General features: G+C 36.7%; 1 protein-coding gene across 9 annotated transcripts; it reads left to right on the forward strand.

Annotated features, from left to right (window-relative positions):
• Positions 1-1592: 1592 nt before the first annotated feature.
• Positions 1593-24809, forward strand: LOC149827554 (uncharacterized). 9 transcript variants are annotated; one of them, XM_090019472.1, is made up of 12 exons: positions 1613-1744; positions 2141-2337; positions 2797-2969; positions 3404-3460; positions 3575-3642; positions 9686-9887; positions 9963-10081; positions 10287-10362; positions 13843-13902; positions 23771-23821; positions 23909-23987; positions 24457-24809. In XM_090019472.1, the coding sequence occupies exons 3-12, from the start codon at positions 2892-2894 to the stop codon at positions 24528-24530; spliced, it is 864 nt and encodes a 287-aa protein (XP_089875598.1). In that variant the 5' UTR covers positions 1613-1744; positions 2141-2337; positions 2797-2891; the 3' UTR covers positions 24531-24809. The 9 variants fall into 9 exon arrangements, with proteins under 9 accessions (XP_089875597.1, XP_089875605.1, XP_089875598.1 ...); XM_090019473.1 differs by having other exon boundaries at positions 1619-1744; positions 2141-2222; XM_090019474.1 differs by having other exon boundaries at positions 1619-1744; positions 2141-2214.
• The last annotated feature ends 695 nt before the right edge of the window (positions 24810-25504 follow it).

Here is a 25504-nt window from a genome sequence, read left to right on the forward strand (position 1 = left end):
ACACTCTCTTTCTTTCTTATTTATTTAATCTCATAAGTTACATATTTATACAGGTTCAAGACACATTGACAAAAGTTTAAAAAATGGCAAAATCTCGATAGGCAAAAAACTCTGGTGATTTTGAAAATTTTCATAAATTTCTCATTTTTGGCAAAATCTTGAGAATAAAAAATAAATAAATAATATAAAAATACTTTTTATAAGAAAATATAAACAAAACACACTTAAAAATAAAAATCTCAAGAGTTTTCACAATAAATATATTTTAAAAATATAAATATTGCAATATTTATCACCGTTTGAAAATCTCATGAGAAATTATCGTTTTAAACTTTTAGGCAATTTCTCACGATATATCGATGATATTTTTATAAATATTGCGATATTTGTCATAGAGGTTCAAGATTCAAACAAGAAACTTTATCTAATAATGATAGCTTAAAGCTCATCTAATTCATCCAATCTTTAAAAGGTTGTAACTGATTTTTTTTTTTTAGATTTAAATAAAATATTTTATATCATTGTAGATTTCAACACACTCCTTCAAGTTGGAAGGTGAACAAAAAGAACTTGAAACTTGAAAATGGACACTATAATTGATTTAGATTGAAGACATCAATGTTTTAGCAATGAGCAATAAAGCATCGAGCTACAATATTAACCAAAGTCATTGAAAAATGCACAACGTGTTGATTGTTGTATAAACTTGTCGATGAAAAAAAAATTGTTGCTTTCAAGTTGATAAAGACAGATCAGCTTTAATACTACATTAAAAAATAAAATAGAAATTGAATACAAATAAAATCAAAGTATAAGAAAGAGAAAATGATAAACACACCAAATATACTAGGTTTGGCTAAATGCCTACATCAATGAAAAAAAGCTCACATTCTCTTTCTTTCTCATTTATTCACTCTCCAATTTACATATTTATACATTTTTAAGATCCAAACAAAAAACTCTATCTACAACTCATATGATAATTAATTAAGATAAGATAATGATGTCTTAAAACTCATCTAAAGATTTAATTACAAATATTCTTCAAATTTTAGATAAAACCATTTATATCGTTGTAGATTCCAAATGTAAAGCAACCCACTTGCCACCAAGTGGGCTTAGACCAACATTGGAAAACTTACCTCTTGAAGAGAAGGATGTATAGAAACTAGTCTTCGAATCCGAGGCAAATATGGGACAAGAAAAAGCAACAAACTCCATATAAACAAGTGTTCGATCAAGCTTCCACAAACATGTAGCCCGGCGATTATTTGACCACTAGAAGATACATGGACACGAGGACATGTGAGGCTAGTTGGACTAGTTCACTTTTTTTTAGAAAATAAGACATAAAGACATGAAATTTTTTAAATTTCAAGTAATAAAAAAGTTATTTGGATATTTTTTAATAATAAAAATACATTTTTATTGAATTACTATTAAAAAACCATAAAACATTATTAAAAATATTAAACGATAGCCATAAGTGTCTGTCTTTCTCTGCATGTCTTCTGATGTCACCAGGGACACGCACCAAATTGACGTGTCCCTGTGACAGAGTAAAGCAAAGAAATTCTTGTCTGTCTGACAAAGGGGGCTGGTTCCATTGGATGAGGAGGAGAGGGCAGACCAGAACACGGGACACCCCCTTTCAGCCTCCTCCCCACAGGCAGCCCGAAATCGAGGATCGACACGATACAGTGGTGGCGCTGTCCGTCGAGAGGACGGGATCTGAACGATTTTGGTGAGTAAATTCGATCACGCGCTCTGCTTATTCATTGCCATTGTTTGATGAGTTGTGTAATGCTTGTTATGGGATTTGGGCATCCACTTTCGTGCAATTGTTTCCTTCACGTCTGCAAGGGAACCTTCTTCCTCATCAATGGATACATAGATCCGTGTGGCTGGAAATAGTGCTCAACTGTACTCGGCCGCATAGGGGAAGAAAACTAGTAGAGATGTCCATGTCTTGGTTTTCTGATCCACCGTGATGGTGTCTATCCAATTCTTATCTGGATTGTTTGATGATCTTGGCATCGTTGTTTTTGGACGAAATTTTTCATGTTATGCATAATAGATTCTATGCGCCGATATCGTGCGTGCTGTATTGCAACAACTGATCTTGTTAGTTCATTACCAGTTTCTGCGTGCGTGCGGACCGATCAATGGTGATGTTTGAGGGATCATGGAAGATGACATAGGGATGCAATTCAGGTGAAGAAGTATGAAATTGTGCGGTTCACGCGAACCGCTTGTTCAATGAGAGGCTTGCACATAGGAAAGATGCCTGCAGTTACGAAAAAGCTCGTCGTATTCTGTCATGCGTAATCTATGCCTGTAATTCTAGATATTGAGCCTGCAACTCTTCCTCTGAAATGCTGTTTTATTCGATTATGCTTAAAGAATGCTTGTAATTGTAGGAATGTAACCTGCAACTCTTTCTCTTAAGCCCTTCATCTGAAATGTTGTTTTGTAATAACAGAGGAGGGAGATAATGCTTTTGTTGCTGATAATGGTGTAAGTTTTTGCTGAATTTTGATAAGGAGACAGGGAAACAATTAAATAATTGAGAGAAAGTTACTAGACACTGGAAACCATGAACTTCAGGCCAAACAGTTCTAGATTTTTTGACAAATAGTGCAATAACAAGTAAAATTTGAAGCCCCTAGGATGAAGAAAGATGGCGGCAGTCGAGTGGCCGAACATTAATTGTATCTGTTCGTTTGGTTATTTGCTTTGGGTCATCCCATGAGAGGAGTATCTGACGTTCATTCATTTTTTCCTATTAACTTGCAGACTCAAGTGTGGGGGAAGCTCTTCCGAATTCCAATCAAGGGAGATAAAGCACACTTACACACGCACACACACACAATCTAATAGAAAGAGATACAATGGATGAATCTCCATGTTTTCAAGAAGCCTCACGTTGTGATGTTTGCAAATGCAGCTTTAATACTTTCAGGCGCAGGGTAGGTTCTCTTGTGAATTTCTCCTTTTGCTTAACTTATGATTTTAACTTCTGTAAATGAAACAAATAAAAAAAATATTACTAAAACGGTGTCTATTTGGTGTAGCTAGACTCGGGTTATCTGTCTGCATGCTTGTGTTCATGTGGTCTGTACTTGTTCTAGAAACTAGAATTGTTAATTTGAGAATAGACTTCTCGATTCTGGCATCTCTAATCTTTCTGATAAGTGAACTTTGCTCCTGTAAGTGCGTACAAGGTCATGGCTTCCACGTATGCCTGCAATCTTCCATTAACTCATGAGGTGAAATACGTGGAATCACATATCTGAAAGAAATTCTCGTTCCAGTTGTCTCTATAATATACAGCAAGTTTTGTTAACATGGAATCTTCAGCCTGAATTTCCTTTTGAAAACTTGCAACCTTTTTCTTATGCAGCATCACTGTCGTTGCTGTGGTAGGACTCTATGCAATGAACATTCATCGAATCAAATGGTGATTTTTTCATTCCTAGCATAATGTATTTGTGTATTTTCTTGTTTACTTGATCTTAATAAAAATTAAAACATTCTTTGAAGTGCTAATTATTTTTAAATGGCTTTAGTGCAGACACTGCCACAATTTGGAATAAATTACAATGTTAGGGTTTGCTGTGATTGTTTCAACAATTCCACACGGTAAATGTCAAGTCCCTTGGTTTATTTTTTGTGAAATATAATCATGAAAACTATTTCTTGTATAGTGAAAATCAATAGAATTGTTTTAAAATTCCAGGTTTGCTTTCTTAGTTTTGCAATATATGAGCTCATGGTTTTTTATTTTTTGTTGTATGTTGAACATTGACTTTGTGATAGCACATGGCTAGGAAACTATGGCCTGCTATGGCTAGGCAGTCAAAGTCTCCAGAAATTGACCTACAATTTACTGGCATAAGGTACTTGCTGGTTGCCAAGCTGGGCAGTCAGCCAATTGATCAGCTTGAATGGTGGGTTGGTTGCCTTGTGTTCAGCTTGTCTATACCTAGGTCAGGGTGTGACTTGAACAAGGGAGATAGATAGAGAGGAGGGACAAGAGGTGGAGAGTGTGAGAGAGATAAGAGGGGCAAAGGAGAAGAAGAGGATGGGAGAAAAAGTCGAAGATCTTCAAATATTCACAAGCATGCCTTTGGTACCTTGTTTTCTCTTCATGTTTAGTGGCTGCACAAGACAGGTTAGTGCAAGGAAATGGAAGAATAGAAAAAAGGGAGAGAAAGAGAGAGTAGGGAAGACAAAAGAGAGAGTTAGAAGGGAAGAAGCTCTATGGGTTTCACTATCCTCTTTTCCTTTATTCGGAGATCAGGCCTAAATTAATCAATTCGTACAACAATATAAGGAACATGTTTGATGACGCCCAAGTGATAAGGGAAAAGTGTAAGTCACTAGGGGAAAGATTTATTGCGTAACTCGAAGCGAGGAAAAACCCTGTTGAGTATGAACCAGAGTTTTACAAGGAGGCACAGTATTGCCCCTCATCTATAAACAAAATGTCTTTACACAAAAAAACGTCAAACCTAACTAGAATAAGTCTATTATCATGAATGATAATGTACTCCTCAACAGAAGACAGGGAAAGAAGATAAACAAGGAAGATGATGAGAGAGAAAGGGCCAGAAAGAGAAATGCACCATGCATCACGCACGCATACTTCTTTCTCTTCGGTGGGAAGGACCTAATTAATATTCATTGATTATGAATCCCATTACAATTGTGTTAATAGATTTACTCTAAATTCTAACTTGGACTCCAAGGAACCGTAATCCTCCTAACTGGACGTCAGGCTCTATCAGACTCAAAACTGACTACATCAAGTACCATGACCCAAACTCACAATCAAGTCTCAAACTGAAACCCCAAACCCATAAGAACCTGAACCAAAATCCAAAGCAAGACTCATAAAACTTGACTCCAAACCTGCACTGGATGAGCCCTAATATTTTGTTAATAGTTACATGTTTTTATTGTGATTTCACTGTCATCGCATTTTATACTTGAAGTTTTGGGGTGCTTAGATTCTATTATTATTTTGACACTTTAATTTATACTTGAATGTTAATGGTGCTTTTGCAGATAATCACAGTTTGCTAAGCTTCCTTTCTTCTTTAAATCCTTTCTCTCTTTCTTATATATATATATATATATATATATATATATATATATATATATATATATATATTACTGGTCAGGCCACTGGAATGGAATGTGATAAGAGTCTGGAGATCTTTCCTCTCTGCTTACCTGTAACAAGCTTTCCCTCTTATCCTTTAGGATAGGATCGTCATTGGTTTTGAAATCTGCTGTGTTTGTTATCATTAGAGTTTTCGCTTACTTTCCTAAGTTCATTTCAAGTATGTTTCCTATCCTTTCCGTCTCTTCTAGCGGAACTAGAAGGATATGTGTGTGTGTGTGTGTGTGTGTGTGTGTTCCTCTCCACGCACACTTTGTAGATGGGGTAGTGTTTGGTTACATTGTCAGTATTGTACTATCTAATGGGAAATCATAGGTGAGCTCTATCGCTTCAATCTGTCTCCATAGATAGACTCAACATGATTTGTTTAGTTGGGGGTACAATTTATATTGAGTTGTTTCAACATGAAACCCTGTTTCTTTTATACTGATTTTTTGATGCATTGTGGACTGTTGATATTTGAAGCTCTTGAAAAACATGTTTACCAATCGCTGTCACATAATCCAGAACCAGATTATTGTGAACAAGCTATTTAAATCATATTTGTATTGTTTGATCCACGAAGCAAAAAGAAAACATTAAAAAGCTTCATGAAAGAATGGTTGTTAAATTCAATGTTATCTAATGAGCAGTTAGGGTGCAGGTGATGACTAACTGTGAACCTTGGCCCTATTGGGAATACCAGTAGTACTGAAGAACCCATTATGAATGATAATGAGGCAAACATTAATATGGCAGTTATAGTAATGTTGATTATTTACTTGACTTAGTCTCGTCTTCGGTGGCAAACTTTGGCGAGGAATAGTAATGGTGACAATTGTTTCATATATTTTGATATTGAGAATAAGATTTTTGAGATTGATAAATGATAGTTACTTTCTGAATGAACTGGAAAGTTGGTTTTCTAGTTATCTAGATCTAAGTAGCAGGTTTGAGGATCGTTATTTATATAATACTAGGTATAGTTGGAACAATTTCATTAAGAGTTGCATTAACAGTTATATTTGTTTTAAAATGTTTGAATGACGAATCACATGGTTCTACAATTTCATGGACCAAGTGAAAACACAGCCCAAATCATATACACAAGCAAGAGAGAGCGAGAGAGGCAAAATTTGACCATTGAGTTTCTTTCTTGGTGAAGGGCTGCACCTCTTAAACTTTCATGAATATATGACCCTAATAGGACTCATTACAATTACAAGAGAATGAATAAAATTACAACAATATGCCACAAGAGGGGTGCCTCGTATAAGAGTTCTAATTACATCAGAACCCATCAGTTGAAGCCTTCTGACTTGAATGACTGGTTTTCCCTTGGGAATCACACACTCCTATTCCAACACCAATGTCATTAATGAATAGGAATCTTAACTGAAATGATGGAAAAAGATACGCGAGTTAACAATGTTCTAAAGTTGCAATCTCATAAAAAATCAATCATTTTTTGTTATTATAGAAAATAGGGCCCTTAATTACTGAATGTAGACATGCAAACAAATTAAAGGATCTGTTATGTCCTTTTCAGTTTTAGAGGATTCTGACACATACTTGAACTGAGATGCTCTAGCAGTGGTTCCTAAGAACAGCATGTTTATCGATTTCACCGTGGCAGCTACTTCAAAATAATGCTAGCCTATCCATGTTCAATTATTGATATTGAGAGGTTCAATGCAACTGCAATAGAGTGTGGAACTTGGAACAAGATACAAATATAAATAATAGTAACTAATCTTGAAACTGAGTTGTATATGAAATAATGCCTTTCATATTCTTTGCTTTAATTTTTTTTCTTTTCTATTAAGATATCTTATTTAATATATTTCTATATTAGTGAAAATAAGAAAGGTTCATTATTGGTTCATTACAAAACAAATCCAATTGAAAAGGAAAATTAGCAATCCAAGTTGGAATGATTTCAAAATCCAATCCTGATAGCTGTTGGTATCTTCAATAGAGAAAACCGTAGAACATAAACATGTGAAGAGGAAAGGAGAATAGAGAACAGAGTCTGCATGATTCACAATGTAGGTCGTTTCTCTCTAATCCTTTTATATTAATCAAGCAAAATTTCATAACTACTCTCATTAAGTGATGAGGGTGCAAAATGGAACTCTTATGGTGCACGACTAAAAATAATATGAAAGAATGATAAAATATCTATACAAGTACAACACAACGACCAACAAATCATTTACTTTAATAGCCGCCCTCAAGTTGTACATGGGACACTTTGGGCCCAGAGGTAGGATCCAATCTTCAAACCCACTCTAATACGGTAATACCATGATAGCTTTTGGTATCTTCAATGAAGAAAACCCTAGCACATACATGTGAAGAGGAGAGGAGAATAATAAAGAATAGAGGCTGCACGTTTTGCAATGTGGGTTTTGGCCTCTCTCTAATCCTTTTGTATTAATCATGAATGACAGAATTACATAAAGACATTAAGTGATGGGGGTGCAAAAAGGACAAAAAAACTCTCTTGTGTTACATGACCAAAAATAATACAAAGGAATAGTGAAATATTTATGAAAATACAACACAATGACCAGCAAATCATCTACTTTTATTCTTTCTATCCCTAGTTTTCCATGAAAGAAAGTTCGTTTGTGAATGAAGTTGCAACCGGTAGGACTCACTTGAAAATATGATACTAACAACAGCATCCAATGTATGTATGATTGTGGCCCATTGTCATCCCCAATATGACTGCTGGAAATTCCAAGGTGTATGGAAAGGTTTTGTTTAGGGTAAGCTGTGGCTAGACTTGCTGGTGCCCAGAAAGGATGAGGAAAATAAAAGAAAAGTAGAAATCTTATTGCATTAGAAAATGGAGGTAGATGTTATTGATTGGGATAATGAGAAGCTATTCACGCTTTGGTCCTATCTGTAGTAGTAACCTGCTGAGAAAGCGTGAAAAGCAACAGCAACTAGTTCTGTTTGTGACCTCTCAAACAGTTCTAACACCATGTAAAACTGTCGAAGTGTAGGATCTTTGATAGAAACTAGAAAGTAAGAGGAGTGAGTAAATGAGAGAAGGGACCCAAGGTCATGTAAAGTGTATTAGGGCATGATTTCTGTTAAATAGAATAAAGTAAAATGAGAGAGGCAGATTTAAGCATTATGGTGCATTAAAAATCAAATATAAAAGAGCAAATAAATAAGGCTTTGTCTGGGAGTTGGGCTACCGATGGAGTTTATGGATTTGGAAAAATGAAAATCTACTAGTTCCTGGAATTGGCATCTACCTTCTCTAGGAGGTGATAGGTGTCAATTTTGGTTTTAGGTGCAAACTCTAGTTATGGATTTGGAAAAATGAAAATCTACTAGTTCCTGGAATTGGCATCTACCTTCTCTAGGAGGTGATAGGTGTCAATTTTGGTTTTAGGTGCAAACTGTAGTTAGCTAGAAATGGGTATGGGTACTGGTACAGGTACGAGGTACCAGTACTGGTACATGAGGGTTTAAAAGTTTCAGTACATGTTGATATGGCTCCAAGAAGTTTTGATACAAGTTTCTAATAAGCATGATATGGGTTCTGGAATTGGTAAGAGTTTAAACAAAGTATATATTTTCATAAAGATGATTATAAATTAAAATAGTTAAACATGTGTATTTAATAAATAATTATTGTATTATAATTTCTTTATAAATCATAATATTTAAAAGTTTTGATAAAAATAATTTCTTTCTAGTACTGAATGATATTTTTTGTAGAGATATTGATAGAAACGAGTTTCGTTCTCATTTATAATGTAACAGAAACAAGTTTCTACTGGAGACGGTGCAAGTTTCCCTAGTAACTGGGACAAGTTTGTTGAACATTTGATACTTCTCTTTATGGTTTCAGAAACAAGTTTTGTACTGGTATCTGTTACTGATACGCTGTATGTGCAATGCACTAGGGTGTATTAAGTGCAAATGCAACTATGGTGCAAACACAATAGAGTAGGTGTCTCATTCCATAAAATACTTTCTCAATGTGTTTTTCCCAAACAACCACCACCGCTGCAGTTTGAACGAACTCCAACTCAAATCTTCAATTCCCATCCAACTGCTAGCTCTCAAATGGTGCCTTAACTGAAACAGTGAAATGGTTATAAAAACTTTCCTTCGTGTATATTAATCATCTTTTTGCAATGAAGACACCATTGGTAGAATTGGCACAGGATGGGGTAAAGTGAGTCAATCTAGTTACGTATTGTGTGATTTGCTGGTGTCCACTTAATTGAAGGAGCAATTATGCAATAAATTGTTAGGGTCACACTATTTTATGCTGCAAAATGCTGGTCAACAAAAGGTTGGCAATAAAATATAAGTTCATGTGGCTGGGATAGAGTATTTGTCTCAGCTGATGATTTTTGGATAACTTGAAAGATCTCATAGTAAACAATTTGATGCCTTCAATTTTTACACTTAGCTGGTTCCATGTCTCTTTTTGAAAGCCTTCTTTTATTGCATGACAGGCTGATGTTCTCTCTTCAATGGTTTTAGGTCGGAAAAAGTTGAATCAAACACTTCAACAGAAGTCATTGATGCCACATCCAATAAATTTTCAAATTTGGATATTAACGATGATGATTCTGTGCCAGCTGAAACAGCAGTTACACAGTCCTCTACATCAATCCCAGATTGCAAATGTGGAATGCCTCTTTGCATTTGTGAAGTTTCAGTTTCTGATACAGCTCCAACACAGGTCTTTATGATTTATTGCATATCCCGAACATGTTTTTTGTTTTCTCTACTTCTCAAAGAGAACTGTCTCCCACAGGATCATCCTACTATCAACCCTACAGCTCAGCCTACCCCAAGACCAAAGAAGCCCATTTCTGTAAAGCAATCCATTGATTCAGCTTCCAAAGATGTAACTGCTTCAGTGAGAAAGCCAAGGTAATGGAACCCCATTCAAATTTCTCATTCACTTAGAAAATTGACACTGGAAGTCTATTTATTTGGATGGTCCATTAAGTTTTTCTTTTCCCCCTTTTGAAGTCAAATGTATGCATGGATGAACTTCGAAGGTTTTGGCTGATCTATGAAAATTAGTTGGTGTTTTTTGAGATTCTCTTCTGGTAACTCGCCTAAACATTTGCAGTTTGTTTTTCTCGCTTCGGCAATCAGCCAATGGAGACTTGGACAAACCTCACCGTAATTATAAAAAAGATGGAGAGGTAAGTTCTTTTGTTCTCCCTTTGTTCTGTACTGGCTTGAATCCTTGACCTTAGCTACGTGATCAGTCAAAGCAACTGAAGCCAGGGACAACCATTATTGTCCAATGACCTTGTATGTGTAATTTATGCTTTTAAAGAAAGGATACAACAACAACAACAACTACGCCTTCATCCCAAAACAATTGGGGTCAGCGATATGAACCAAAAAAGAAATTCATTTTGGGTCTTCCACATGAATCCTTTTCCTCCAATCATTTCTATCCAACGCCATGTCCTCGGTGAGGTTCAAAGCATTCATATCCTTTCCTATCATCTCCATCCAAGTCTTCCTAGGCCTACCCCGACCTCTTTTAACTAATATATTTTCCCATTTCTCCATCCTTCTAACTGGAGCATCATTAGTATTTCGCCGAATATGTCCAAACCACCGTAAACGATTCTCTCTCATCTTATTTTCAATGGGTGCAACACCTACCTTCTTACGTATCTCTTCGTTCCGAATCTTATCTTTTATTGTATTTCCACACATCCATCTAAGCATCCGCATCTCAGCTACACTCATTTTTTGAATATGATGTCTCTTGGCAGCCCAACATTCCGTACCATATAGTAAAGTGGGTCTAATAGTCGTCCTATAAAACTTTCCCTTCAACCGCAATGGCATTCTACGATCGCACAGCACTCCAGTAGCACTTTTCCATTTCATCCACCCAACCTTTATCCTATGATTTACATCTCCATCAATTTCTCCATACTTTTGAATGATGGATCCCAAATATTTGAAATAATCATTCACCGGTATATCTTGCTCACCAAGCTTCACTACACTCCCATCACTACTTCGTTGCTTACTAAACCGACATTCCATATATTCAGTCTTACTCTTACTCAACTTAAAACCTCTAGCTTCCAATGTCTGTCTCCATAATTCTAACTTAGCATTAACCCCAGCTCTAGACTCATCAATCAAAACAATATCATCAGCAAACAACATACACCACGGTACATTTTCTTGAATTGATCTCGTAAGCTCATCCATCACTATCGCAAATAGGAAAGGGCTTAAAGCAGATCCTTGATGTAACCCAACCGTTATCGGAAAATTGGTTGTCACCCCTCCACAAGTGCGGACATTGGTTACTACTCCTTCATACATATCTTTAATTATACTAATGTACTTGAGAGAAACACCTTTCTTCATCATTGTCCACCAGAGAACGTCCCTAGGTACTCTATCGTATGCCTTCTCTAAATCAATAAAAACCATATGCAAATCTTTGTTCCTCTCTCTATATCTTTCAATAAGTTGTCTAAGAAGATGTATAGCTTCCATAGTTGATCTTTCAGGCATAAAACCAAATTGATTCTCCGATATCATGACAACCTTCCTCAACCTAGACTCAATCACCCTCTCCCAAAGTTTCATAGTATGACTCATGAGTTTTATACCACGATAGTTTGTGCAATCTTGTATATCACCCTTATTCTTATATAAAGGCACCAAAGTACTCTTCCTCCACTCATTAGGCATCTTATTTATTCGCCAAATCAAGTTAAAAAGATTTGTCAACCATTCTAAACCTTTCTCTCCCAAGCATTTCCAAGCCTCGATAGGTATACCATCTGGGCCAACTGCCCTTCTTGATTTCATTTTCTTCAAAGCCTCTGCAATTTCTTTCTTTTGAATCTTGCGCATGAAGTCACGATTTATCTCATGAAAAGGAATGGAGAAGTCTCCAAGATCTTGAGCATGACTATCATTAAATAGTTTATCAAAATAATCTTTCCATCTCTCCTTAATCTCCTCATCTTTGACTAAAACCCTTTGCGTTTCATCTTTGATACATCTAACCATACCCAAATCCTTCGATTTCCTATCTCTCATCTTTGCAAGCCTATAAATATCCTTCTCGCCTTCTTTGGTATCCAACTTGTCATAAACCTCCTTATATACCTTAGCCCTCGCGTTTCAAACAACTTTTTTAGCTTCCTTCTTTGCTATCATATACTTCTCCAAATTCTCATTATCACGACTCTTACTTAGATTTCTATAACACTCTCTTCTAACCTTAATAGCTAATTTGACATCCTCGTTCCACCATGATGTATCCTTACCTAGTGGTGCACCGCCTTTAGACTCACCCAATACCTCCTTAACTACTTTTTTCATACCACCCGCTATCTTATTCCACATTGATTCTGAATCCTCCTCGAGACACCAATCAACTTCCTTAACTACCTGCTCTACAAACATTCCTTGTTTAGCTCCTTTCAGTGCCCACCACTTAATTCTAGGATCTATCCTATGTCTATCCCTTTTGCGGCATTGTCTAATTCTAAGATCTAAAATTAAGACTCTATGTTGTGTAGCTACACTTTCTCCTGGTATAACCTTACAATCGATGCAACAACCCCTATCTCTCTTTCTAAGTAGGAAAAAATCTATCTGACTCGTATTAACCCCACTTTTAAATGTTACTAGGTGAGACTCCCTCTTCCTAAACCAAGTGTTTGCTAAGATCATATCATAGGACAAACAAAAATCTAAAATCCTTTCTCCACTTTCATTTCTTTCTCCTATACCATAGCCTCCATGGATATTCTCAAATCCATCCCTACTAATGCCTACATGTCCATTAAGGTCACCGCCGATGAAAAGCTTTTCTCCATAAGATGTCTCTTGTACTACTCCATCTAAATCTTCCCAAAATTGATGCTTAATGGAATCATCTAAACCTACTTGAGGTGCATAAACACTAATAATATTAATAATATCCGTACCTAATACTAATTTAATAAGTAAAATTCTATCACCCTTCCTACGGACCTCAACTACATTATCTATAAACTGACGACTCATAACAATCCCTACTCCATTCCTATTCCTATTTATTCATGTATACCAAATCTTATATCCCCAAGGTTCTATCACTTTAGCTTTCTCACCTACCCATTTGGTCTCTTGAAGACATAAAATATCAATCTTTCTCCTACACATAACATCTACTAACTCTACCAACTTACCAGTTAAAGACCCTATGTTCCAAGTGGCTAACCTAATTTTATGGTCTTGGACTAACTTCTTTACCCCCACCCGTCCAACAAAGTGAGGGAACCCTTGCCTATTTGACACCACACCCGGGCGCCGGTGTGACGCGTCGCTTCTGGGCGACGACCTAGCAACCCTTGCACATTTATCACTGCCTCCGGGCCTAGAGAGTACAACGCGTCGCTCAGTAGGGAACGCCCCAACGAAATTCTCATATTGGTTCATTTTCATAGGATATGACAAAGTTTTTATGCTGGCTGTCACAGGCCTACCGCAACCCTCCTCCTTTATCCGGGCTTGGGACCGGCAGTGTATAACTACACAGGCGGAGTTCTTTTAAAGAAAGGATGTAAACATAAAATAGAACCTGCATCTTATGTCTATTCTGCTGATTTATTGATCTCCTTTCTTCATGTGTTTTTCGCTATCAGGGTTTAAGAGAAGCGATTAAGAGCAATGATTTCACTGCTGTGAAAAACCTTTTGAATGAGGTACTGCTACATCTTTGGAGACCCATATTTAGAAGACTTTAAACTGGTTGAAAATAATTCTTTCTTGTAGATGGCAGAACGTCTTCTGCACATGATTCTGACTTGATCTGTGTGCAAGCGAATAATGAAGCTTCAATCATAAACTGAAAGTCCATTTATATTGCTGCATCTGCATGTCATTTAGTTGTTCCACCTTCTGCTATGTCACATGAACATAGGTACTGGTACATAGTAAGATGTGGGTATGGGTACATTGACACAGGTACCACTATGTATATGTACACACACACATGTATATATATGCACTTATGTATATGTATTTGTAGAAACACCCAGAACCATCACTTTGAAGTACCAGCATTGTCACAGGTAGACTGGGCATCTTTAAGTACCCACTTTATGTACCTGCTGTGAAATCTGATCAGGCTGAGATGGGTCAATGTACTAGGCTTTACTTCTTTTTGCCTGTATGGATTTCATTTATTGTGAGGATCAATGTTTATGCTGAGTGGTTTAAGCTTGCATTGTCATTATGCAGTCAATGATGCTTTTTGGATCAAATTCCAGCCTAGAGTTACCAGAAGCTTCTTAGATAAGTGGGAAGCCCGCTTTCCGAAAACTCGCTTTGGAAGTGTGATACTCCTCGCTTTCGAAACTTGATGGGAATCTCGGTTCTCCCACGCTTATCTTATGCTTTTCACACGCTTTATCTATTCTTCTTATATGTTTTCTCACTCTGCTTTTCATGTATTTTATGTGTTTCCTGTCACGTTTTTCACTCACTTCCATGTGCTTTCTCTAAATTGGCAATCATCATTTTTTAGATTTTGTTAAAAATGTAATTTTTAGACTAAAAAGTCATGAAATTTAAGAATAGTCACTTTAATTTTTTTTTTTTTTTGTGTTTCATTTCGATTCCCATTCAATTCTTATATTGCTTAATTTTATTCCTCGCTCTCTGCTTCCTATATAACAAGATTTGGCGGACAAATAAGATGCCTAATGAGTGGAGGAGTACTTTGGTGCCTCTATATAAGAATAAGGGTGATATACAAATTTGCACAAACTATCGTGGTATAAAACTCATGAGTCATACTATGAAACTTTGGGAGAGGGTGATTGAGTCTAGGTTGAAGTATGTTGTCATGATATCGGAGAATCAATTTGGTTTTATGCCTGAAAGATCAACTATGGAAGCTATACATCTTTTAGACAACTTATTGAGAGAAATAGAGAGAGGAACAAAGATTTGCATATGGTTTTTATTGATTTGGAGAAGGCATACGATAGAGTACCTAGGGACGTTCTCTGGTGGACAATGATGAAGAAAGGTGTTTCTCTCAAGTACATTAGTATAATTAAGGATATGGATGAAGGAGTAGTAACCAATGTCCGCACTTGTGGAGGGGTGACAACCAATTTTCCTATAACGGTTGGGTTACATCAAGGATCTGCTTTAAGCTCTTTCCTATTTGCTATAGTGATGGATGAACTTACGAGATCAATTCAAGAAAATGTGCCGTGGTGTATGTTGTTTGCTGATGATATTGTTTTGATTGATGAGTCTAGAGCTGGGGTTAATGCTAAGTTAGAATTATGGAGACAGACATTGGAAGCAAGAGGTTTTAAGTTGAGTAAGAGTAAGACAAAATACATGGAATGTCGGTTTAGTAAGCAACGAAGTAGTGATGGGAGTGTAATGAAGCTTGGTGAGCAAGAAATACGGGTGGATGATTGTTTCAAATATTTGGGATCTATCATTCAAAAGTATGGAGAAATTGATGGAGATGTAAATCATAGGATAAAGGTTGGGTGGATGAAATGAAAAAGTGCAACTGGAGTGTTGTGCGATCGTAGAATGCCATTGCGGTTGAATGGAAAGTTTTATAGGACGACTATTAGGCCCGCTTTACTATTCAAAAAATGAGTGTTGCTGAGATGCGTATGCTGAGATGGATGTGTGGAAATACAATAAAAGATAAGATTCGGAACGAGGAGATACGTAAGAAAGTTGGCGTTGCACCCATTGAAAATAAGATGAGAGAGAATGATTGGAAGACATAGTTGTTGTTGTTGTTGCTCTCTGCTTCCTATACATTTTAAAATTTATCGCTTATCGCTTCCATTTCCCTTATTGTTTTCCACTTCTGCTTCTTAATCTGGCAACCTTGTTCCAACCTGTCACAGTTTTAAAAGGAAAACTTGTCTATGAAAAAAAAACTTTTAAGATATCAATAAGAAATTAGTTTGGGATGGAAAAGAATGGAGAAAAGGCTTAGTTCAAGCCCGACAATGGGTTAAACACAAGGTTACCGGACTAAGAAGCAGAAGTGGGAAACAAAATGAGAAGCAGGAGAAAGCGGGGTATTTTAAAATTTACAAGAAATGCGAAGCCAGTAATCAATTTAAAAGTAAACATAGGAATAAACAATGAAGTGATATGAGATTGAATGGGAAACAAAATACTAATTGAACGGGAAGGGAATAAAAACTAAAATAAAAAATGATGATCCTTAAATTTCATGATTTTGTAATGTAAACTAAAATAAAAAATAATGATTCTTAAATTTCATGATTTTGTAATATAAGAATTAAATTCTTTTCAAAATCTACAAATGATGATTACCAAGTTAGAGAAAGAACATGGGAAGTGGGTGGGAAGCATGAAAGGAAGCACATGAAAAACATAAAAAGAAGCATGCCAAAAGCGCATAGAAAGCATGTAGGGAAGTTAGAAAAAAACATGTGAGAAGTAGGGGTGGCAATTGGGTCGGGTTGGCGGGTTGGCGTGTCAGCATACCTCAACCCGAACCCGACCTGTTTATTAAACGGGTCGGCTGTGGCAAACACGAACCCGACCCGTTTAATAAACGGGTAACCCGACACGACCCGCCAACCCATTTAATAAATGGGTTGGGTCGGGTAAACGGGTTTTCAGGTTCGCGGGTCAGGTTGGCGGGTTGACAGATCGGGTTGGCAGGTAGGCAGGTTGGCGGGTTGGCAGACGAGTTGGCAGGTCGACGGGTCGGGTTGGCGGGTCGACCCACCCGCCTAACCTGTTATTAAACGGGTCAGGCGGGTTGGCATACCCCTAACACGAACCCGACCCGTTTAATAAACGGGTTAGGCGGGTCGACCCGTTTATTAAACGGGTTCATTTTTTCCAAACCCGAACCCGCCTAAGAGGCGGGTTGGCGGGTCGTGTCAGGTTTTGCCACCCCTAGTGAGAAGCATAGGAGAAGCTGTTAAAATTGTATTTAAATACCCTCAAGGGTATTTTTGTAATTTCTGCCAATCGTCATAATAATGACCGTTGGAAGGCAATCCAACAAGCTGAACTGCCTTCCATTAGCTTGAGTGAGGCTCCATAAATAGAGCCTCACTCTCTTGCTAATTGTAATGCTCTTACAAGCATTAGTGGGCTTTTATATTAGTGATTTCTCTTTATAGGCTTTCATGCTTCTTTTGTTATTTGGTATTTTATCTCTTTTGAGATTGTATGGTCCATTAATGGCCAACCTTTAGTGAGTTTATCGAAGCCCTATGTTGCCATTGTGTTTGTTTCACTATTGTTTCATTTCACCTTGTTCTATTACATAGTATTAGAGCTTGGCTCTTGAAAGAAGAAGAATCTAGTGAAGAAAGTGTTCTTCGATCCTTGTCATTCCCTATCTCCTCTATTCAAAACTCAAAGTATTCATTATGGGAGAAAGATAGTATGCCACCGTCATCACCTATAAACTCAATGAAAATAACTACTTGATGTGGGCGACGGTTATGGAGAATCACATCAAAGGAAAAAAATTGTGGGGTTTTGTTAGTGGTTCTACTAGTGAACTACAACTCAAATTGACCTGAAGAGAAGGAGATTAAGTCAAAGCCTTATCCGAAGAAGAAAAAGAAAAAGCCTTGAAAGAATACCAAAATAAATTGGAAGATTGGGAAGCAAGTAATGCACAAATACTCTCATGGTTTATGAATACCATGGAGTTTAAGATCACCATCAATATCATCAAATTTAATAAGGTATGTGACACAGAGCTTTTTAAGAAGTACCTTTATCCAAAAGGATATGGCTAGACTTTATTATCTTCAAGACAAGATACGTAATTCAAAACAATGAGATAAAAGTGTAAGAGATTTTTACTGTATTTTATCTCCTATTTGAGATGAATTAGCCATGTTAGAACAAAAATGGGAAGGTTCGGCTATTAATTTGAAAAGGTCCCAAATCGAAAGAGAAAATCTTTTTTCCTTTCTTTATGGCCTTCAATCGGAATTTGAGCAAGTAAGATCTTCCTTACTTTATAGAACCACTACTCCTTCTATAAGTGAGGCCTTTTCTCAAATTTGTCAAGAAGAGACAAGACTTAGAATGCACAAGTCTAATGATGAGGTCCTTGCCATGGCAAAACCCGAAAATTTTGTGAAAACATATAAACCACCTCACTTTGAGAATAAGTTTAATGGGGAAGGACACAATGGAGGAGGATACAAGGAAGAATACAAAGGTAAAATTATTTGTCATCATTGTAAGGAACCCGAACATACAAGACCGGAATGTCTCAAATTTAAAAAGGTGGCCGCCTTAAGTGAAGAACCTCAAGAATCAAGAAAAGAGAGCAACTTTAATTAATTAAATCTTGCTCAAATAGCAGAGGTTGTCTCATAAATTCTCAAGGTCACACCTTCTACATCCGGGGCTGCCATCTCTTTCTCGTCTGCTCCAGGTAAGACCTCTTGGATTCTAAACTCGGGTGCTTTTTTCCACATGACTCATAATGAGTCTCTATTATCCGATTGCACTAAATCATATTTCTCATGTGTATCAACTGCCGATGGTACCTCTTTAAAAGTCAAAAGCTTAAGAAACCTTGATGATATTTCAAAAACATTCTTTGTTCCAAAAGTGTGAGTCATTCCCAAACTGGATTTAAATATTTTTTCGGTCTCTCAAATTGTCGACTATGGTTGTAAAGTATCATTCTCATCTAAGGCTTGTTGGGTGAAGGATCTCCAGTCAGGGAAGCTGATTGGGCAAGGCCATAGCCGATGAGATTTTATGTGTTTACTAAAATACTCGTTTTGTAATCATGTCAAAGACATTAATATAGATCTTTGGCATAAAAAATTAGGACACCCAAGTATAACTAAATGATTTCTTTTTCTATTTTTGGAAAAATTTTGTAAAGATAAATATTTTGTATGTTAAGATTGTATACTTGGAAAAATGTAAATGATACTTTTTGGGTCTAGAACCTCGTGACACATAAAATTTTTGAATTAGTACATTCGAATGTGTGGGGTCCCGCTCCTGTTATGTCAAAAGGTGGTTATTCATACTATGTTACATTTATAGATGATTTTAGTAGACATACTTGGATTTACTTTCTAAAACTCAAATCCGAAGTTTTTTCATGTTTTAAAAACTTTCATAATCTAGTTAAAAATCAATTTAAAACAAACATTAAAGTCTTCCGCTCTGACTCTCGGGGAGAGTTTCTTTCAAATGAATTTTAACTATATCTAAAAAATCATGGAATTGTGCATCAAAAATCATGCCCTAGGACACCTCAACAAAATGAGATTTTTGAAAGAAAACATCGTCACATCATTGAAACCACTAGAACTCTACTTATTTCAAAAGAAATTTCAAAGCAATTTTGAGCTGAAGTTGCCCTAACCGCGGTCTATCTAATAAATAGAATGCCTTCTCAAACTTTGGAAAACAAGTCTCCAATTAAAAAACTCTTTAAAATTTCTCCTGATTTAAAAAGGCTAAGGGTGTTTCTTGAAAAATATAGCAAACTCTCTCCTAAAGGCTTAAAATGTGTCTTTCTTGGTTATGCTGATAATAAAAAATGTTATCGATGTTATGATAAAACAAATGATAAACTCTACATTTCGAGAAATGTTACCTTTCTAGAAAATGACAATGGATTTGATTTTGAAGTTCCTAAGGAAGAATCCAAGTATGCTTTCTTATTTGATTTGTTACCCAATAAAGGTATTAGTAATGATATTGAAACTTTCGAGTTTATTAATGACTCAAGTAGCGAACCATCTCAAGATCATCTTCAATACTCTAGATGAAATATTGGAGAACATCCATGTGCCCTTGACAGATATAATCAACTAACAAATACTGAAGAAAATAGTGTTAGAAGTTCAGAACGAACACATATGCCTCCAAGTAGGTTTGTCTCATATGAATCTTTCTTACGAAACTACAGGGCATCTTCTAGTCATTCATTCCTATCATGAACCATCCAACTATAACGAAGCCAAAAATATAAACGAATGGGTTGAAACCAGAGTTACCGGAAGCGCCTAGCTAAAAGGGGAAGCGCGCTTCCCCGAAGCGCGAAACGTCGCGCTTCCGAAGCGTGGGGGGAAGCGTCCCCCTTTTTTGGGAAGCGCGCTTCCCTTTAATGGGGGACGCGTTTCCCTTTAATCGGGGACGCGCTTCCCTTTAATGGGAAGCGCGCTTCCCCCACGCTTCCCCCTCGCTTCCCCTGTTTTTTCAAATTTTTTGTATTTTTTATTTTTTATTTTTATTTTTTTCGCTTCCCCCTCGCTTCCTAGGTCGCTTCCGAGACGCTTCCTAGGTCGCTTCCGAGACGCTTCCTAGGTCGCTTCCGAGACGCTTCCCGAATCGCTCCTAAGTGGTCCCACGCTTCCCCGCTTCCTAAAATTTTGAAAGTGCCTCGCTTCCCGCTCCCGCTTCCCGTATCGCTTCCCGCTCCCGCTTCCTCAACTGGCAACCATGGTTGAAACCATGAACCTTGAATTAGATGCATTACACAAGGCTCACACTTGGGCAATTCAACTTCTTCCTATCGGAAAGAAGACAATAGGGTGTAGATGGATGTTTAAAATTAAAACAAAAAATGACAATACTCTTGAAAGATATAAAGCAAGACTTGTTGCAAAAGGATATTTTTAAGAATATGGTATAGATTACGATGAGACCTTTGCCCTAGTAACTCGTATGACTACAGTTAGAACTCTAGTTGTTGTAGCATCCATTCAAAAATGGCCTATATATCAGTTAGATGCTAAAAATGCATTCTTGAATGAAAACTTAAATGAAGAAGTATATATTGGATCCTTCCCCCGATCTGTCTATTGAAAAAAGCATGGTTCTTCGTCTTCAAAAAGCTCTATACGGCCTTAAACAAACCCCCAAAGCATGGTATGATCGGTTCAGTGGTACGATATTAAAACTTGGATTTAAATCTTGTTTCACTGACACTGCTCTTTTTGTGAGATCTACAGGTAGCTCATTGAGCATTCTTCTTTTGTATGTTGATGATATGATCATCACAGGGAATGATCAAAAGGAAATTGAAGAAATTAAAATTTTGCTTAAAAAAATCCTTTGATATGACTGATCTTGGCTTTTTGAGATACTTTTTAGGAATTTAAGTAGCTTACTCACCAAGAGGATACATTTTATCTCAAATCAAGTTTGCAGATTATATTGTTGAGCGTTCGGGAATCACTGACACAAAACATGTTAATAAATGCGAAAATGTGAGCTGAAGATGGAGTATTCTTAGACGATTCAACCCCTTGTTGACAACTTATTGGATCGTTGATGTACCTGCCCATTACAAGGCCAGATATTGCGCATGTCGTACATTCTGTAAATCAATTCCAACATGCGCCCACAACTGTCTACATGAGTGTAGTATTAAGAATAGTTCGATACATGAAGAAAACCATATCTAAACGACTATTCTTATCATCTTCCTCTAAAGTTTTATTGCTTATACTGATTCTGATTGGGGAGGAGATCTCAATAACCGTCACTCCACTACTGACTTTTGTGTGTTTTTAGGTGATTCTTTTATTTCTTGGCGATGCAAAAAACAACAAAAAATGTTTCTATCCTCTATGGAAGCTAAGTACAGGGCAATGGCTATCACAACCACTGAAGTTGTGCGGATGAGAGCACTACTTTCTTATATGTGTGTTGATGTCTCAGAATCTCCAAAGTTATGTTGTGATAATAAAAGTGCCATTTATATAGCCACCAATTACACATTTCATGAGCGAACAAAACGCATTAAGATGGATTGTTACTATGTTCGCGAAGAATATTTGAAGGGGACTATTACATTGCCATATGTCCAGTCTGAATTTCAGATTACAGACTTCTTCACCAAAGCTTTTCCACTGCCCCAATTTTTGTATCTTCTTAGCAAACTTTCGGTGATTTCCCATTAATTTGAGGAGTGTTAAAATTGTATTCAAATACCCTCAAGGGTATTTTTGTAATTTCTTATTTCTGTAATTTCTGTTTTCCTTTTAGGTTTTTAAACTTTTAATAAAAGGCATTTCCAACAGTCTGCCTTCCATTAGCTTGAATAGAGCCTCACTCCCTTGCTAATTGTAATGCTCTTAGAAGCATTAGTAGGCTTCTATATTAGTGATTTCTCTTTTATAGGCTTTCATGCCTCTTTTGCTATTTGGTATTTTATCTCTTTTGAGATTGTAATTGGTCCATTAGTGACCAACCTTTAATGAGTTTATTGAAGCCCTTTGTTGCTATTGTGTTTGTTTCACTATTGTTTCATTTCACCTTGTTCCATTACAGAAGCATGGGAGAATTGAGGTTTTCATACAAAAATTTAACTGGAGAAAAGTCTTGTGGGTGGGTTATGGGAGAATTGAGTTTGCTCCTCAACCAGATCTGATGGTGACAACCCAATGGATGGAGCATGAGCTTAGTGAGAAGGCTAATAAGGTAGATGTTTTGCTAAGATAAAATTCTTTGAAGGAGCAATAAGAAGAAGAGTGCATGTAATTGAGATACCATGCTAAAGTGGAGGTGTGGAATAATGATAAAGGATGTCTGGAAGTGTTGTTGAAGGTGGTTTGGGCACATTATGTGCCGATAAATGCAAAGCTAGTCTGAATGAAACAATTAAAACTTCCTATCTGTTGTCATAATTTGTATGCAGCTTCAATTTTCTGTAACATCTAAGAACATGAAAATGTGAAAGTAGATATATGCAGATAGGTCATCCAACTGGATAGACCTGAATGCAGAGAAATTTGGGTTGACTCAAGATAAGTTGTTCAATCCCTTCACTTTAACATATGATCCAGACTTTTAAAGACAATTAATTCCAAATTCAAATCCTAAAAATTAAAGACCTAGAAGCATATACAGTAGGATCTAAGAACCAAATGAGAAAATGCATTTATTTAAAATCATTTAAATCCAATATTAAGATTAATACAAAACAAAATAATAGCATATAATTACCTTAAATATCCTGCTTGTTGCACATGTTGAATCTAGTTTGGATGCCTTTATTTTTCTTCATATTTAACCTACCATGAGATACCGGTTTTCCTCATTAAATTAATTCCAAACTGCAATCTTTGTTAGTATATAAAATTATTGAAAGTTTTGTATATGTGAACCATAAGCAAGAGCAAGAAAAAGGTTTGCAGGGCCACAGAAATTCTCTACTAATCATTTGAACTGTGAGGCATCAACAAAAAGCACCAGCCTATTTAGCTGCTACGAGGATTTTAAGTAGTTATTTTTGCCATATCCAGGTGCAAAGCATGAGCATCTAAGCAGTGCTCCTTTCCGTGTGCATGTAGCTATAATTAATTTGTGAACAAGTTTTGATACTCTAGCCATTGCCTGTGGATCATTAATGTTATATATTTTGTAGTCAACTAAATTCTTATGCTTTGGATTCATATCTCCAGCTTGCCACCATCCCTGGCATTTACAAAGTCAGTGTTGTGCCTTGTTGATATATTTTTAATAATGTCCATACAACCAAAAAGAAATAATTGCAACAATTCGTTTGTTATACTAAGGGCTACCGATTTTTAACAGGGTGTAGATGCAAATTACTGTGACAAGCAAGGGATGTCGTTGCTACATTTGGTAGTTCATCTGAACAATTTCTTGTTGCCTTGCCGCATCACAAGATCAGACTGAGTTCTCCTAACAGTTTCAATACCTCTGGTGCAGGCAGCGCTCTTCAATCAGACTGAGATTGTGTTCATGCTCATGGACCATGGGGCACATGTGGAACACAAGAATGCACAGGGTAGCTTCTTTTTGTCCATTCCTATATTATGAAATACTCACAAATGTCGTGCTTAAAGAGGATGAATACTTTTGGTAGACAGTCTAGTGCTTAGAGTGATCTTGCCATGGAGTGGTGCATGTCAGTTCGAAGTGCATCAATCGCAGATGATGGACTTTAGCCATTCCCTGCAGACCTGCTGCCTCGCCGTTTAAATTTTATATGCTCACTTTGATTCCATGCATAGAAAATTTGGAATTTGGAATGTTGTAGCTGCTATTCTCTAGGAGAATTTGACGGATGAAGGGCTAAAAGTGCTTGTTAATGCAAGCATCATGCCTACTTTTGCCTCTTTCTCCCTACCAATGTGTGTTATTTTGAAAGATTTTGTGTGATTATTGACATGAAATTTAGGTATCTTTATGCACCACCTTTGCCTTATGCTTTTGGCTGTGATATCTGAAAGTTCGTTATTACTTTCTTTGTACAGGGGAAACTCCACTGGATTGTGCTCCCACCATGTTGCAATACAAAATGCGTGAGAAGCTGTCAAGAGGTGCGTAGTTGAGTTAAATCTTGATTAGTGCGGCCTTTTCTTTTTTGTTGTGATATTTGCTTCCTTGTCAACGTCCTTCAAAAGTTGCTGTTATTATATAACACTCAATCCATTGGTTACATGTAATGATCTAACATCTGGAAACCACCTGGGTGAGATCCTTAGTGGCATTTGTATATCACTTGGAGAGAGAGAGAGAGAGACTCAAATCAAGTTGGGTTGGAAGACTGTAAATCACATCTTCCTTTTCATATGCAAATCTTATTATTGGACTCCAGTTCTGAACAGGCCAAAAGATGGTGGTGGATGATGTGATGGTGCTCATCTATGGAACTTATTAATGGAGGGACCCCTGTTAATAAATTATCACGGGTTTCCTGTTGAACACTATTGATTTCATTACCAAAACAGACGTCATGGTTAAAAATATCACCAACTTTTGTAAATATTGTGATAAAGTGCCACGTTTTCAAAGGGCGAGATATTATACCAAGAAAAATGTGATATTAATTGGAATTAACACGTTTTTAACTTGATATTAACATGATAAAAAAGCCCCACCGTGGTGGTTACCCATGTGGTCAGCGGGGTATTGTGTCAAGCTTAATACCCAGGATCGAATCTCACTGGTGCACGGGGTCTCTCATTGCTTTATCACAGTTGGGGCACCGTAAGGCTGGGTGGTGTGGTCGTGTTCTCAACCTGGCAAAAAGGTGGGTTCATTAATTGACCTGGTTCTTGGTGCGGGTTTTCCTATGTCATAAAAAATTTGATGAAAAGCACTTTTCGCTTCTTATATTATTTATAGTTACTTTTTATTGTAAAACGATATTTTCTCGAGATTTCTCTCAAGAAAAATGTGTTTTCTCAAAACATCATGAGATTTTTTCTCTCAGACATTTTCCCAAGAACGAGATTTTTTACCTAGCTTCAGATGCTGTGATCCCAACCACAGCGTCGTTTACTCACTTGGGATTTTTCC

The sequence above is a fragment of the Nuphar pumila genome, chromosome 10, assembly GCF_984573655.1.
Source record: "Nuphar pumila chromosome 10, dmNupPumi1.hap1.1, whole genome shotgun sequence".
NCBI lineage: Eukaryota > Viridiplantae > Streptophyta > Magnoliopsida > Nymphaeales > Nymphaeaceae > Nuphar > Nuphar pumila.